This window comes from Rhinolophus sinicus, linkage group LG09, assembly GCF_036562045.2.
Source record: "Rhinolophus sinicus isolate RSC01 linkage group LG09, ASM3656204v1, whole genome shotgun sequence".
NCBI classification, from domain to species: Eukaryota; Metazoa; Chordata; class Mammalia; order Chiroptera; family Rhinolophidae; genus Rhinolophus; species Rhinolophus sinicus.
Window position 1 is genome coordinate 60,262,958 of NC_133758.1, and position 18,427 is coordinate 60,281,384.

An 18,427-nucleotide genomic window follows, 5' to 3' on the forward strand; every position below is an offset into this window, starting at 1 on the left:
TCAGGGTAATGTTGGTCTAATAAAATAAGATTGGGAGCTTTCCCTTCTCTTGAATTTTTTGGAATAGTTTGAGAAGGATCGGTATTAATTCTTGAAAGGTTTGGCATAATCCACCTGCGAGCCTGTTTGGTCTAAGGCTTTTATTTGTTGGGAATTTCTGATTACTGATTCATACAATTGTGGTCAGAGAAGATGCTTGATATAATTTCAATCTTTTTAAATTTACTGAGACTTGTTTTGTGGCCTAACATGTGGTCTATCTTGAAAAATTTTCCATGTGCACTTGAAAATAATGCATATTTTGCAGCTTTGGGGTGAAATGCTCTAAAATATCAATTAAATCCATCTGATCTAGTGTGTCATTTAAGGCCACTATTTCCTTGTAGATTTTCTGTCTGGTAGATCTGTCTATCACAAATACCAGGCCTTGGGTAGCTCTGCCAAAAGCCCAGGACACCCCAATGCCTGCTTCTGCCTGTTGGGTTCTGTAAGGCTCAGCCAGTGATAAAGCCTTATGTGGCATGTGAGCTGGGGTCTCAGGGACTCAGCAGGGTGTGACAAGTGGTGTTTACTAGGTTAGATGGTGATTTGGTGCTAGTGCTGAACCTGGAGCTACTTAGCAAAAGTATCAGAGCACACTGAGGCCAGCCATCCTCCACCTGAGACCTGTGGATCCCTGAGAGTTGTCCAAGAAAGAGTCCAATGTGGGTGGGGCCGACTGCTCAAGAAGACATTACTTCCAGCATTGAGTGAGTTGGGTGGGGTCCCAGGGAGTTACCAAGATGGAGACAACAGAGTTCATCAGGCCAATTTAGATCCTGATTTGGCTGTGTAGGGGAGGGTTCAACACAGAAAAGCTGGTACCCACCTGCCAGCTGCACAGGAGGGAATTCTACACAGGGAAAATGGTGATTGTCCCTTCAGTTCTTGCCTTGACAACTCAGTCATTCCCTGTATGTTTCTGATACTGTCCGAGTCACTGTCCCTCCACTGGAGCCCAGGGTGAAAGCCTACAAGTGACTGAATCTGTACCTGGGCCCTTTAAGAGGACATCTGAGTTTCCCTCTGTCCCACCCAGATAGTCAGAATTCCCTTTGTTTTTCACTGCCAGATGTCATGGTGGCTCATTTTTCCAGCACTAGTGGTCCGGGCTGGGGAACCTTGGTGTGGGGCCAGGGTCCCTCACTCCTCCATGGGATGGGGGACCTCCGTGGTAGAGATAACCTTCCTGATTCTCAGCCATGACATACAGGTTTGGGGCTGGCTTCTTCCACATCTCTATTCCTCCTATCAGTGGCTGCGTCTTTATATCGTTAGGTATAAACCTTCTGTTCAGCTAGCTTCAGATGGTTTTCCAGGTTGATTTTTCCATAATTTAGTTGTAATTTTAATGTGGTCACTGCCTGAGGCAAGCACAGAGTTTATCTACTCTGCCATCTTGGATCCTCTCTCCAATGAAATGACTTGTCATCAAAGAAGATCACTGCAAAGAATGACGAAGAGTGACTTCAGCTTTCAAAGTGAAGAGTCAGTTTCTCTTCCCTGCCAGATTCTTGCCCTTTCCCGAGACAATTACTATTAAGCTTTTTTGTTTGTTCTCTTCCAGAATTTTCTATGACTAATGATTTTGTAACGTGATCAAGGTGGTAAAATAAATTAAAATTATGTATTCTGTTATCCTTCCTAATTAGTGTTAATTTATATTGCTAATTGAAGGCAAAATTGACATTCAGTGGTTTTCCTACTGGTAGAGAGATGGGATCCATATTTATAGCCCTATATGCTTTTTTCATATTTCTATATCCAATTCCATTTGGACATTATGGGAAGCAATAAGGCCTGTTTTGTTGGTTACTAAATACGAGGTCTGACAATTATGTTCGCGAACTTGTTGCAACAATGTTGCTAACCTGTTTTTATATCAAAGGGATTATTCATTATACACTTGTACCAACTGGACAAACAGTTAACCAAGTTTACTATTTGGAAGTGCTGAAAAGGCTGTGGGAAAAAGTTAGACGACCTGAACTTTTCACCAACAGTTCATGGCTCTTGCATCACGACAATGCACCAGCTCACACATGACACTGTCTGTGAGGGAGTTTTTAGCCAGTAAACAAATAACTATATTGGAACACCCTCCCTACTCACCTGATCCGGCCCCCAGTGACTTCTTTCTTTACCTGAAGATAAAGGAAATATTGAAAAGGAGACATTTTGATGACATTCAGGACATCAAGTGTAATACGATGACAGTTCTGATGGCCATTCCATAAAAAAAGTTTCAAAATTGCTTTGAAAGGTGGATTAGGCACTGGTGTCAGTGCATAGCTTCCCAAGGGGAGTACTTTGAAGGTGACTGTTAGTGATATTCAGCAATGAAGTATGCAGCACTTTTTTTAGGATGAGTTCGTGAACTTAATTGTCAGATCTTATATCTCGCAGACAGATATGCCACTGTATTAAAATTCATGTTAGTGCATCAAATAATGTTATCTTTATGCATAAAATCCTATATTCCTGATAACTGCTTTCAGGAAACTACATGAAAAATTTCAGGTGAGGAAAAGTCTAATCCAAAAAATGTTTAACAGTGTCTCTATTAACAACTTACCATTTGGGTTTAGAGAGAAATTTTTACCATTTAGGATCCTGAATATAAAAACTGATTTTAATTTTGTCCTACATGCAATTGATTAAAAAAGAAAAATCACTGAGCAACAGTCAAGTCCATTTCTAATTGGATACCCTGTTGTGTTTTCGTACTTATTATCAACTCATTTAAAGACAAACCTGCCATCCTCACCACCTAGCTTTTCTGCTCATCTTACCTATGTGTTATTAATGGGACTATGACTCCAGGCTCACTGATTCTGAGAATCACAGAGTTGGAACAGACTTTAATGGCCATCTAATTCCGTTATCTCCATTTGCAGACAAGAAAACTGAGGTCTCAGAAAGTAAAGAAAGGCACAATGACACTCATTTGTGGAGAAGCCAGAACTGGGACTCCCATCTGCTGACTGAACTCCAGTTACCTCTCACTCTATACCTCTCAACTTCCCCGAGGTGTCTTCCCACAGGATATCCTTTGTTCTCTGTCTCTTTGCCTGGGGGCCTCATCACCTTACACCTGGTCTGTGGCAGTGGTCTCCAATAGGCCCTTCTCTCAAATCCCTCTTTGCCAAATACTTCCTTTTCAATGTCTATTTTTTAAATTACTAATTTATACTGGACTGGGGCTTAAGAAATCTGAGCTGTGGTTCTGAACTCCCTGTGTAACTTGGGTTTTTGGTATTTCAGTTTACTTGAATGTAAACTACGATTCTTAACTGGAGTTGTATTACCACCTAGGAGTGTTTTGAAATACATAGGGGTGTTTTCTCTTGCTCTGTCTTGGTTGTTATAGTGACTGATGAGATAGGGTCACACCTGACATTTAATGGATAGGACCAGGAAAAAAAGCCCTGCAATAGCATGGGACAATTCCACACATCAGAGAATTGCCCTCCCAAAATGTCAAGTCTTCTTCTGTTGAGAACTGATCCCTGCATTGGTCTCTACAGCCCATTTTTACACAAAAATCGTATTATTCCTCTCAAATTCATTTAATAGGTCTAAACTCAACAAAATTCCAACACTTCCATATGGTTTCAAAGCTTTCCAAAAACCAAGTGGAAATTTACTATTCTGGTCACACTGAACGATTATTTGTTACCTGTCTACAGACCTTTCTCAATCCTACCTCTGCACCTCCGCTTGTGCTGTGTTCTCTGTGGGGTTGTCCTTCCTCTTCTTTTGTACCTAGCTAATTTGACCAATTTTTCTACTTCTAGGTCTAGTACCTGATTTTAAAAGATATCTTTCCTTGGCCTCTTTTGAACTTTTGAGGCAATTTTCCTAACATCTCTCTTGGCACTCAATCAAATTCTAATTTCTCTTGTTACTTAGTTCTGTGTGTATTTTTCTGGCTTCAAAAATAGAATACAAACTTCTCCAGGGCAGTGATCAGATCTTATGCTTCTTTACATTTCACAGTACTCGTAGAAGGCCATGAAGTTAATTAATGTTTGGTGAGTAAAATCACATCACAGCAAACACAATTAACATTTCCTATTGCAACCTCCATTTTTATACCAAGGCCCTCTTGTCTCTTAATTCCTTAGGCTTTGTGCTCTCACAGTAGGAGGAACACGGTATTTGTTTTCACAGAGGCTGGGTCTTTGTTTTCTCAGATGTTCTGCCTCTGGATCAGACATTCTCTGCCTCCCAGCTTTTCTCTTTGTTGCTTTTCTTGGTTTTCCTTTGTGTCAGTGCAAAGCTACTAGCAGAAAGCGGATGAACAGAAGGATGGGAGGGGTTTGAAAACCCAATGAACAGAGTTAGTTGAAGAGTGGATGAATTAGGGAGAATCCAGATGGCTGGTGCACATTTAACCCCTTTCATGATTATGTGTTACAATCTTTCATGGCTAATGCAGGTGGCAAATTGTCATCAATGTTGATATTCAATGTAACTGTGCTTGGGCTATTCAATCATATCAAATAAATGTTTTGGAACAGGTAAAGCAAGTGGTATTCTTAATCTTGTTCTTTCAACAGAAAGTTTTTAATATTTATATTTTCAGGTTAATTTCTTATTAATGTAAGAGATTTATATCTGCAGGGGTTCACTTTATGTTGAGTAATATATATTTTTATTTTATTGACAGTGAATCTGTCTGTGGTACTCAGTTTCTTTTTATCATACGAGTATGTAGTTACCCTATATTAATACAGAAAAATGCCTTAAAACATTAAAGAGCTTGGACATTTTAAATAAATTGAAATGACATACCGCAAGTTGATGCAGAATTTTGAATTTGTATACTATTATCTCAAGACAACATGTCTTGTACTTTCAGAAATATTATAAAAGTGCCACCAGAGAGGGGATGATGTGTGTTGAGTTGGGGCACTGCTTTCTATAGTCTGTGAACCTGTCTGTTGCTGAATGTGTGGTATCTGGAGGGTCTTGACACCCACATAACACTTGCAGATGTGTGACCTCTCTGCATGGTCACAGACACATTTTACGTACATGCAGAAATGTGAGTAACATGCTTTCAGTAGTATCCTAAAACAATGACACCTCAGATGACCCCTGAAACAAATATTTATTTTATCGCATTAGCATTAAACCATGAATACCCTTGGTTGGTAATAGTTGTGTCTCTCAGAGTATATAGATGATTCCCCTGAAAAAGTAGCGAAGGATTTTTTTGTTTGTTTGTTTTGTACACTAGGCTTTCATTAAAACAGGTGCTGATACACCAACAACAGGCTCTTTCCTTGAGACTTACATTTGCTATCTGGAGGCTTTGAAGTGGATTGTTATTTTCCCAGTTTCTTCTGAGGTGTCCACTGTGGTTTTCCCTGGATGACTCTATGTGGCAGCCAAATATACGTATTTCTTTTTTTCTATACCATTATTTTTCTTTTCTTCTTTTTAAAAAAAATTTTTTTAACCTGATTGTAATAATCTGGCTCCATGGGTTATTTTATGAGAAATGGTTCTTAGTGCCCTCATCTCCTGAGATTCTGATGTTTTTATAAAAAAATGGTAGAGCTACTTGGAAAATATTAGTCAGGACATAAAAATGGATTTGCTCATAATATTGTCAGGAACTGATTGGAAATAGAAAAGATCTATGTTTTGAGTTTGGTTTGAGAAAGGAGGGATATTATAGGGTATATGATATAGAGACAGTAATTTAGAAAGGCGATGAAAGTGAATTTAAGAAAGGTAGCAACATTTCATGGCTCAGTAGCAGGTAACCACAGGTAATGAAGAAAGATATAAACCAGGGAAGAGCACGTGGTAGGATGAGAACAGAGTACTCTCTGGTATCTGGTTGATTTCCCCAGTTTTTAGTCCATGTATACATTATAGAAGTCTTCTCCAGGATCTATGGAGAGACAGAAGTTTAAAGCTAGTCATATGCTGCATGGCAGTTCCATCATCTTTAAGAATTATCATGTAACCAGTTGGCCTTAATAAGCACAACTCTGGCCATAAGTCTAAGAATTTCCTGACACTGCATTTTTTATTTCCTTTATACTGGACAGATTTTCAGTAGAGATGATTGTATAAGACAAAAGAGAAGGTAGAAGTAAAGCAATCTGAAGATGGGCCTAGGAAATTAAGTGGGTGCCCCCAATCGCCATTCATGCTGCAGAGCAGTGTGGATATGGCTCGGCCCCTTGAGGAATAGGCAACCCTAGATCCTGGCCACTAAGAAATAGTTCTGGCCCTGCAAGAAGAGGCAGAACCTGTGGACCTATGCACTGTGGGTAGGGGAGTGGATGGTGTTACCTCTCCAGCACTGTAACTTCGGAGCCTCTGGAGGTGCTGTCGATGTGTCAGATGACTGGGAAGACGACCGTTCTGAAGAGGGATTCGGGGGTCAATGAAAGTGGTAGCTCGACTGTTGTGGTCCACGAAAAAAGACTGCAGAAGACCAGTGAAAGAAAGGACACTGTGAGAATGAGCTAGAATGAAGCCAATAATGTAAGGGAAATGCTACAGGGCTCAGTCATTATGCTTATTTTTGTCCCTGCTTTTTATCTACTCAAAATTAGATGGAAGCCTGGGACAAAGTACATCTGTTTGCTCAATAGTTGAATGAAGCAATACCAGTCACTGATAAACACTTTACACTGTGTAGTTACAGAATAGTAATCATAACACTTTATTTAACATAAAAAATAAGAGAAATAGAACCTTTGATGGATAAATAGTAATTAATGTAGAGCATTTTATTTATTTTTAAAATAAGTGTTCTTTTTTGATTAAAGAATTAGCAGTCTCACTGAGAAAAAACTCTAAAAGGATAAAAAAGTTGGAAGAAAATAACCAAAATCATCTCACATCACAATCTAATGGCAATCACTAAAATATTTTGGTGATTTCTTTCCAGTTTTTTAATTTCCCTATGAAAATATACAAATATATACATATTTGCCCCACAGTGGCACCTACAATTTTCTTATAAGATTTTTTTGCCTATGATTTTATGAGCATTTCCTTAAGTTATTGAATATTTTTTTAACACAGTATTTTAATAAGTATATGGTATTCAGTTTGACGGATGCATGGTAATTAGTTTCAGTACTCCTATCATTGGACATTTGATTTTTTAATTTTTAAATAATGTTTTAATGACCACTCTTCTGCATAAATCTTTGTAGCATGTCTGATTAATGCATATGTTCCAATATGTGACAGAAGTTATTTTTAAACCTAAAATCACCTCTCATAAAAGAAAAAATTAATACTTTTTTTTTCTTTTTTTGCAAAACCATTTGTACTACAAAGCAATATTTAAAATACTCTCTTTTGAACAAAATGTAATTTTTGGTGAGGATATCTTCACCTTAAATGACCTCAATCAATGCTCATTTTAGATACATTCAGAAGTCACCTGACAGAAGTGAAAATTTTATACAGATTTAGAAATTATTTTATTATAATAATTATAATTTCAAATATTAGATGTCATTGCAAACAAGCCTTTTAAAGAGCTCTATAAAATTCATACAGGAAGTGGTTTCATTATGGAGATCAAAAATATCCCCCACCCCCCTACAGGACAAAGGTAAATAACAACTCTTTTAATACAGTGTGAATCAGTATCTGTGGCTTGCAATAAATTTTCCAGGATAGCATCCCACACAGACTCAAAAAGGGCTCTATGTCCACAAATTGGATGGGACTGAACATGATGTGCCTTGAAAAACTGTGTTAGATGGCTCAAAAAGTAATGCTCAAAAAGTGATACCAAAAATACGTATAAGTGAAGAAATCTGAATAAGAGCGAAATGTAAATGAAAAATCAACACTTATCAACACGTTTATGTAACATGAGATTGTAAATACAAAAGTATAAGATAAACTAATAAATATTAAATAGACATTTCAACCCTGTGCCTAGAAGTTTATAAATTAAAGTCTATATGGGTTCCTTATATTTTTTATTAATTTTCAATATAACTTAATTTTTAGTATAAATTCCTACACTTCAGTTAACTTTGTGGTGAAAAGTTAGAAAAATATTACGCTTATTGATCCATATTAACAAACGACCTTCACAAGAGCTATACAGATTTATCATCATACTGTAAGTCAATGAACCCTTTTCTGAGTATTTGAAAGAATTAGAAACGTTGAATGGTAAATAATGATAAATTATAATTTACAAGGGAAGCCAAACATTTTCTTACATCTTCATTGGTCAATTTCTTCATTGGAATATTGTCTGCTTTATCCATTCCCTTTTTGTTGTTGACATGTTCTTATTTTTTTGTAAATGTATTTAGTTACTCACCTACATTCAAATTGCTTTAGAATTTTGTTTAGAATTTTGTTTGCTTTGCTTTCTAATACACAGAATTTTTTAATATTCTTATATATTCAAATTTCTCAATTATTTCTCTCTATCTAGAGGTCAGTTAAATGCTTAATTATATTTTTCCAGTTTTAATTTTGGTGGGTTAATTGTATGATGTGAAGTTGTAATTTGACTTTTTTTTCTCCAAATGCCCATTTTGTCCAAATCACTCATTCCCTGTTGTTTTATTACATATGAATTCTTATAAATACCACTGTCTGTTTCAGGAATGTTTTATTTGTTTCCAATGATCTGTGGGATTTTCACAGCTCCAATTATTAATGTTGGTAAGGCAAGTTTCTTCTCATTATTTATCTTTTCCAAAATTTCTTAGGTATTCTTGTCTGCTTATCTTAATTTTTCCAGATGAACTGATATTAATTTTATAAAGTTACAAAATAGTTCTACTGGCATTTTGTTTAGACTCCCTTAAGACTACAAATGGTTTTAGAGAGAATTCATTCTTTATGATACAGAATGTACCCATTTCGTATTTCTGAACATGGGGTGATTGTTTATTCAAGATTATTTTTTTCTGAGTGAAATTTGTAGCTGTCTTCCTGAAAGACACATATTCTGGTTAAGATAGTTTATATTTAATATTGTCTGTTGCTATTCTGAGTGCTTCTTTTCCTGTTACGTTTTTGTAACCCATCATTGAGGTATCTAGGAAAGCTATTATTGGTGTATGTAGTTTGTGTCTGCTCATATTAAATGCTTCTATCAGGACCGGCCCGGTGGCTCAGGCGGTTAGAGCTCCGTGCTCCTAACTCTGAAGGCTGCCGGTTCGATTCCCACATGGGCCAGTGGGCTCTCAACCACAAGGTTGCCAGTTCAATTCCTCGAGTCCTGCAAGTGATGGTGGGTTCTGCCCCCTGCAACTAAGATGGAACATGGCACCTTGAGCTGAGCTGCCTCCCGGATGGCTCAGTTGTTGGTTGGAGCGTGTCCTCTCAACCACAAGGTTGCCGGTTCGACTCCCGCAAGGGATGGTGGGCTGTGCCCCCTGCAACTAGCAACGGCAACTGGACCTGGAGCTGAGCTGCGCCCTCCACAACTAAGACTGAAAGAACCAACTTGAAGCTGAACAGAACCCTCCACAACTAAGATTGAAAGGACAACAACTTGACTTGGAGAAAAGTCCTGGAAGTGCACACTGTTCCCCAATAAAATCCTGTTCCCCTTCCCCAATAAAATCTTTAAAAAAAAATGCTTCTATCAAATAAACTACTCTTCTAAGCATATCATCTTTCTTTTTAACTTGCAAATAGTGACAATCTTGTCTCCTTTACAAGGGTCCTTTTACCTTTAATCTCCTTTCTTGTAATATTGGTGAGAAGTTCTAGAACAATGTTAAATAAATGTGGCAGCTCCAATCTTTTTGTTCTTGATTTTGATAGGAAAACTAGAGTCCAATTGTAAAATAGGAAGTTGACAATTATGTTAAAGGAAACTTTATTTTTTTAACATTAATTTTATTTTCTATTAACACATTGATCTCCTTAACTGTAAATTTTGTATAATTCTTGATTTCTTGGTCTGTTTTTTAAGTATATTGGGGTGACAATTGTTAGGAAAGTTACATAGGTTTCAGGTATACAATTTTGTATTACATCATTTATATATCACATTGTGTGTTTACCACCCAGAGTCAGTTCTCCTTCCATCATCATATCCCTTTTACCCTAATCTACCACCCCCTTTCCCCCCTTACCCTCTGGTAACCATTAAACTATTATCTGTGCCTATGAGTTTTTGTTTCTTCATTTGTTTGTCTTGTTCCTGTTATTTTCAGTTTTATGTCACATATCTGTGAAATCATATGGTTCTCAACTTTTTCTGTCTAACTTAGCATAATAATCTCAAGATTAATCCATGTTGTCACAAATGGCATTATTTCATCTTTTCTTATGGCAGAATAGTATTCCATTGTGTATATATACCAAATCTTCTTTATCCAATTATCTATCAAAGGACATTTTGTTGTTTCCATGCCTTGGCCACCGGCAATAAAGCTGCAATGATCACAAGAGTACATATATCTTTAAGGATACATGTTTTCAGAATTTTTAAAAAAAAATTAAGGTTTATTGGATTGACAGTCATCAGTAAAGTTACATAGGTTTCAGGTGTACAATTCTGTATTACATCATCTATAAATCCTATTGTGTGTTCACCACCCAGAGTCAGTTCTCTTTCCATCACCATATATTAGACCATGTTTACCCTTTTCTAGAGCCACCCTCTCCCTTTACTCTCTGGTAACCCCTCCACTATTGTCTATGTCTATGAGTTTTTGTCACTTAATTTGTTTGTCTTGTTCTTTTGTTGTTTTCAGTGTTATATACCACATATCAGTGAAATCATACGGTTCTCTACTTTTTCTGTCTGACTTATTTGGCTTAGAATTATAATCTCAAGATCCATCCATATTGTCACAAATGGTCCTATTTCATCTTTTCTTACTGCTGAATAGTATTCCAGTAGTATTCCATTCCATTCCATACCACAACTTCTTTATCCATTCATCTATCAAAAGACATTTTGGTTGTTTCCATGTCTTGGCCAACGTAAATAAAGCTGCAATGAACATTGGAGCACATTTGTCTTTATGAATGTTTTCAGATTTTTTGGGTAGATACCCAGGAGAGGGATTGCTGGGTCATATGGTAATTCTATTCGTAATTTTTTGAGGAACCTCCACACTGTCTTCCATAGCGGCTGCACCAGTCTACATTCCCACCAACAGTGCATGAGGGTTCCTTTTTCTTCACAGCCTCTCCAATATTTGTTACTATTTGTCTTGTTGATGATAGCCATTCTAACTGTGGGGAGGTGATATCTCATTGTGGTTTTGATTTGCATTTCCCTAAAAGCTAGTGAACTTGAGCATTTTTTCATATATCTGTTGGAGATTTATATGTCTAGTTGAGCGAAGTTTCTGTCCATGTCCTCTGCCCATTTTTGAATTGGATTGTTTATCTTTTTGTTGTTGAATTGTATGAGTTTCTTATATATTTTAGATATTTGCCCCTTATTGGAGGTGTTGTTTGCAAATTTCTTCTCCCATTTTGTTGGTTGTCTCTTTGTTTTGTTGATGGTTTCTTTTGCTGTGAAGAAGATTTTTAGTTTGATGTAACCCCATTCATTTATTTTAGCTTTTACTTCCTTTGCCTTTGGAGTCAAATTCATAAAATGCTGTTTGAACCCAAGGTCCATAAATTTAGTACTTAAGTTTTCTTCTATGCAGTTTATTGTTTCAGGTCTTATGCTTAAGTCTTTGATGCATTTTGAACACATTTTGGTACATGGTGACAGATAGCAGTCCAGTGTCATTCCTTTGCACGTTGCTTTCCAATTCTGTCAGAACCATTTATTGAAGAGGCTTTCTTTTCTCCATTGTATGTTTTTGGATACTTTATCAAAAATTGTCTGTCCATATTTATGTGGGTGTATTTCTGGGTTTTCAATTCTATTCCATTGGTCTGTGTCTGTTTTTCTGCCAATACCATGCGGTTTTGATTTTTGTTGCTCTGGTTCAACATACGCAAATCGATCAATGTGATTAAACCACATACAATAAAAAATGAAAACCATGTGATTATGTCAGTAGATGCTAAAAAAGCATTTGACAAGATACAACATCCATTTATAATTAAGACACTTAATAGAATGGGTATAGAAGAAAAATACTTTAACAAAATAAAGGCCATATATAACAAACCCTCAGCTAATATCATATTAATGATGAAAAACTGAAGCTTTTTTCTCTATGTTCAGGAACAATACAGGTTTGTCCCCTATGACCACTGCTTTTCAACATAGTATTGGAAGTCCTAGCCAGAGCAATCAGGCAAGAGAAAGAAATAAAAGGCATCGAAATTGGGAATGAAGAAGTTTAATTCTCACTTTTTGCAGGTGACACGATTCTATATATAGAAAACCCTAAAGACTCCACCAAAATGCTATTAGAAACAAAAAATGAATAAGTAAAGTTGCTGGCTACAAAATAAAAAATCCACTGCATTCTTATATACTAACAATGAAATTTCAGAAAAGGAAATGAAAAAAAATATTTTGCAATTGCAGCAAAAAGAATAAAATACCTAGGAATAAACTTACCAAAGATTATGAAAGACCTATATACTGAAAACTGTAAGACATTTTTAAAAGAAATTGAAGAAGACACAGAAATGGAAAGACATTCCATGTCCATGGATTGGGAGAATCAACATAGTTAAAATGGCCATATTACCCAAAGCAACATACAGATTTAATGCAATCCACATCAAAATCACAATGGCACTTTTTAAAGAAATAGAACAAAAAGTCATCAGATTTGTATGGAATCACAAAAGACCCTGAATAGCCAAAGCGATCCTGAGAAAAAGAATAAGGCTGGATGTATCATATTTTAATCATTTTTAAGTGTACAATTTAGTGGCATTAAGTCCATTTTCATTGTTGTACAACCATCACCACTATCTATCTCTATCTCCCAAACTCTTTCATCTTCCCAAACTGAAGCTCTGTACTCATTAAACAACAACTCCTCATTCCCTCCTCCCCCAAGTCCCTGTTAACCTCTATTCTACTTTTTGTCTCTATGAATTTGACTAGTCTAGAGCCCTCATATGAAATATCATACTTGTCATTTTGTGTCTGTCTTATTTCACTTAGCATAATGGTTTCAATGTTCATCACTGTAGCATTTGCTAGAATTTCAATCCTTTTAAAGGAGGAATAATATTCCATTGTATAAATTATAATACATTTTGCTTATCTACTCATGCAAGATCTTTTTCCACCTTTACTAAGGTATAATTGACAAATAAAAAATTGTAGATAATTAAAGTCTATGAAAGTATTATTTTTAAACAAAAGACTTAATGTAAGTTTCATAATACAAATTTATATTATTCAAATCCTGACTTATTATGTCTATTTAATCTGTCAAACTGATGTATATAAAACACATTTTCTTAGCATTATAATCTCAAGATCCATCCATATTGTCACAAATGGTCCTATTTCATCTTTTCTTACTGCTGAATAGTATTCCAATAGTATTCCATTCCATTCCATACCACAACTTCTTTATCCATTCATCTATCGAAAGACATTTTGGTTGTTTCCATGTCTTGGCCACCGTAAATAAAGCTGCAATGAACATTGGAGCACACTTGTCTTTACTGATAAATGTTTTCAGATTTTTTGGGTAGATACCCAGGAGAGGGATTGCTGGGTCATATGGTAATTCTACTCGTAATTTTTTGAGGAACCTCCATACTGCCTTCCATAGTGGCTACACCAGTCTGCATTCCCACCAACAGTGTATGAGGGTTCCTTTTTCTCCACAGCCTCTCCAACACTTGTTACTATTTGTCTTGTTGATGATAGCCATTCTGACTGGGGTGAGGTGATATCTCATTGTGGTTTTGATTTGCATTTCTCTGATGATTAGTGATGTTGAGCATTTTTTCATATGTCTATTTGCCATTTGTATGTCCTCTTTGGAGAAATGTCTCTCCAGGTCCTCTGCCCATTTTTCAATTGGGTTGTTTGTTTTTTGTTGCTGTTGAGTTGTATGAGTTCCTTATATATTTTGGATATTAACCCCTTATCAGAGGCACTGTTTGCAAATAACTTCTCCCATTCAATTGGTGGCCTCTTTTTTTTGTTGATGGTTTCTTTTGCTGTGCAGAAGCTTGTAAGTTTGATACAGTCCCATTCATTTGTTTTAGCTTTTACTTCCCTTGCCTTTGGAGTCAAATTCATAAAATGCTCTTTAAACCCAAGGTCCATAATTTTAGTACTTATGTTTTTTTCTACACAGTTCATTGTTTCAGGTCTTATGCTTAAGTCTTTGATCCATTTTGAATTAATTTTGGTACATGGTGACTGATAGCAGTCCAGTTTCATTCTTACGTGGTTTTCCAATTCTGACAGCACCATTTATTGAAGAAGCTATGTTTTCTGTTGTATGCTTTTTGCTTCTTTTTTAAAAATTATCTGTCCATATTTATGTGAGTTTATTTCTGGGTTCTCAAATCTTTTCCATTGTTCTATGTGTCTGTTTTTCTGCCAATACCATGCTGTTTTGATTATTGTTGCCCTGTAGTACAAACTAAAGTCAGGGAGTGTGATACCATCAGCATTGTTCTTTTTTCTTAGGATAGCTTTGGCTATTTGGTGTTTTGTGGTTCCATATAAATCTGATGATTTTTTGGTTCTATTTCTTTAAAAAAAATGCCATTGTGATTTTGATGTGGATTGCATTAAATCTTGTATTGCTTTAGGTAATATGGCATTTTAAACTATGTTGATTCTTCCAATCCATGCGCATGGAATGTCTTTCCATTTCTTTGTGTCTTCTTCAGTAGAGAACCATATGATTTCACTTATATGTGGTATATAAACCGAAAACAACAAAAGAACAAGACAAACAACTGAAAGAACAAAAACTCTACAGACATAGACAATAGTTTAGGGGTTACCAGAGGATAAGGAGAGAGGGGGGAGCAGGGCTCTAGTAGAGGGTAAACGGGATCTAATATATGGTGATGGAAAGAGACTTGACTCTGGGTGGTGAACACATAATGTGAGATATAGATAATGTTTTACAGAATTGTACACCTGAAATCTATGTAACTTTACAAACAATTGTTGCCTCAATAAACTTTAATTTAAAGAAAAAAACACATTTTCTTATGGTAATTGCATTTCTTTCATTTCCTTTCAGATTTCTCTTTCAGTTTTCTTTATGTAATATGATATAATGTAATTTGTCTCCTAAGGTATATGATTATTGTATAGTTTGTGTCATTGATTAATAAATATTAATATAATCTTTCTTTAACCCCAGTTGATTCTGGATTTTAACATTCCTTTATGTGATATTATATGATACTTCCTTTATATGATTTTTGTTTTAATCACTGTATTAGTTTTCATTCTTTTATTTTTAAACTTTCTGAATCATTTCTTAGTTATGTCTTTTTAAAAGCCAGATCTGTTTGTTACCAATTCTGAAAATGTTTTTTTTGTTGTTGTTGTTTTGTTTGGTACCTCAGTTTATCCTATTTCCCATAAAAGTTATCCCATAACTTTTATGCTGGGCTTTACCTTTGTTATCTTGTTTGATTATTTCCATTTTCTTTGTTTCCTTGTGTGGTGTGTGTGTGTGTGTTTGTGTGTGTGTGTGTGTGTGTGTGTGTGTATATATGTGTGGTATATAAGTGTATTATGTTCATTTATTATAAGAATTTGGAAGGGAATAAAATCATGTTTTAAATGATACAAGCAGTTACCTTTTCAGTTTGTCAGATAACTATATTTAGCCTTTGGTTTTCAAATGATCCAATTTGACTCCCTTACAACCTACCAGGAACTTAGCAAAATTTTCCGTGTTCTCATCACGCTCTCTTTCCCTGCTTCCTCATGTTTTTCATCCTCGTTTGGGAATATTGATCCATTATGATCTTATACAACTATTCCTTTTCTATTTTAGGTATTTCCAATATTTTATTGTGGTTTTTCCAATATATATTAAGAGCAATTATTTCATTTATATTTATGTATTTGATTTATTTAAATACCACCAGTCATTTTATACTATGATTTTCCAATTATTGATTTCCTGTTCTGATATAGTTGTGAGCTCTCTAGAGAATGGCTTTGATGTTTTCTTAGGATGAGTGAAAGAGTATGGTGAGTTCTGAAATCTTGCACATGAGATATTTACACTTGAATGATACCAATTTGTCTGGATATAGAATGATTGTGTTACAACCTTTTTTCATCAATAACCTGCAGTTGTTCTATTTGTATAGTTTTATGGATGGGAAATTTAAAGTTTGTCTGATTTTTGTTCTTTGGTAGTAACTGTCACATTATCATGGCTATGTATGGATAAGACTTTAAAAGGACATTCCAAAGTATGTGTAGATATAGAATTTTATTTATTTTAAAGATTTTTATTAAAATATAGCTAACATACAATATTACATTATTTTCAGGTGTACACCACAGTTATTTAACGTTTATATACCTAAAGAAGTGATCACCTCAATAAGTCCAGCACCATCTGACAGTGTACCATGCTATCACAATATTGTTGACTATATTCCTTATGCTGTACGTTACATCAGATGTATAACAAAGTGGTTAGACATTTATATAATTTAAAAATGATCCCCCTAACTACTTGTAATCTAGTACCCATATGGCATTATATATAGTTATTACCATATTATTGATTATACTTCCCTAACTTAACTTTATATCCCATTGACCAATTTGTAATTTCCACTTTGTATTTCTTAATCCCTTCCTTTTTTTCACCTATCCCCAAACCCATCTCATCTGGCAACCATCAAAATATTCTCTGTATCTATTTATTTCTGTTTATTTGCTTCTTTATTTTGTTCTTTAGATTCCACTTATAAGTAAAATTATGTGACCTTTTCTTTTGCTGTCTGATTTACTACGCTCAGTACAATACCCTGCAGTCCATCCATGTTGTTGCAAATGGCTAGATTTCATTCTTTCTAATGGCTGAGTAATATTCCATTGTATATATGTACCAACTCTTTTTTATCCATTAATTAGTTAATTAATTAATTAATTAATTAATTAATTCTGGGACACCCAGGTTGCCTTCATATCTTGGCTATTGTAAATAATGTTGCAATGAATACATGGATGACCCCTGAAAGCAGCGTTTTCGGTCTCTACAGATAAATACCTAGAAGTAGAATTACTGGGTCCTTCTTTGTCTCTTGTTATACCCTTGTTTTAAAGTGTATTTTGTCTGGTATAAATATTGCTAGGGCAGCTTTTGTTTGTTTCCATGTTTATGAAATAACTTTTTCCATTCCTTCACTTTTAGTCTGTGTGTGTCTTTTGATCTGAAGTGAGTCTCTTGTAGACAGCATATGTAAAGGTCTTGTTTTCTTATCCATTCAGCCACTCTATGACTTTTTTAAATTAATTTTTAAAATTAGTTTCAGGTATACAAAACAATGTAATAGTTATACATTTACACCCCTCACAAAGTGATAACCTCCCCTCTCACACTATGTCTTTTGATTGGAACATTTTATCCATTTACATTTAAAGTAATTGTTGATAGATATGTATTTATTGCCATTTTATTATTCATAATTTTTATTTATTTATTTATTTTTTGGTCTTAATAAAGTCTCTGTAAAATTCCTTGTAATACTGGTTTGGTGGTGTTGAACTCCTTTACTTTTTTCGTATCTAGGAAGCTCTTTATTTGTCCTTTGATTCTAAATGATAGCTTTGCTGGGTAGAGTCATCTTGGTTGTAGGTCCTTGCTTTTCATCACTTTGAATATTTCCTGTTAATCCTTTCTGGCCTGTGAAGTTTCTGTTGAGAAATCATTTGGTAGTCTTATGGAATCTCCCTTATAGGTAACTAACTGCTTTGCTCTTGTTTCTTTTAAGATTCTCTCTTTGTCTTTAACCTTTGGCATTTTAATTATGATGTGTCTTGGTATGGGCCTCTTTGGTTTCATCTTGTTTGGGACTCTGCACTTCCTGGAGTTGAATATCCATGGCCTTCACCAGGTCAGGAAAGTTTTCTGTCATTATTTCTTTCTATAGGTTTTCAATTCCTCACTCTCTCTCTTCTCCTTGTGGTATCCTTATGATGCAAATGTTGGTATGCTTGATATTGTCCAAGAGACCCCTTAAACTCTCCTCAATTTTTTTGGATTCTTTTTTCTTTTTGCTCTTCTGATTGGATGTTTTCTGCTACTTTATCTTCTAAATCACTGATTTGATCCTCTGCTTCATCTAATCTACTGTTGATGCCCTATAGTGTATTCTTCATTACAGTTAATATATTCTTCATTTCTGACTGGTTCTTCCTTATGTTTTCTATTTCCATTTTTATGTTTCCTATCTCTTTGTTGAAGTTCTCCCTGAGGTCACTGATCATTCTTAAAACCAGTGTTTGGAACTCTGCATCTTG

The 18,427-nt window shown here is 35.3% G+C and overlaps 1 protein-coding gene across 1 annotated transcript in view; it reads right to left on the reverse strand.

The window, feature by feature from the left end:
* Positions 1–18,427, reverse strand: part of HECW1 (HECT, C2 and WW domain containing E3 ubiquitin protein ligase 1) — a 507,225-nt gene that overhangs the window by 71,336 nt on the left and 417,462 nt on the right. Inside the window, exon 15 of the mRNA XM_074339744.1 lies at positions 6,355–6,489. Coding sequence (XP_074195845.1) covers positions 6,355–6,489 — 135 coding nt within the window. The remainder of the gene's footprint in view (positions 1–6,354; positions 6,490–18,427) is intronic.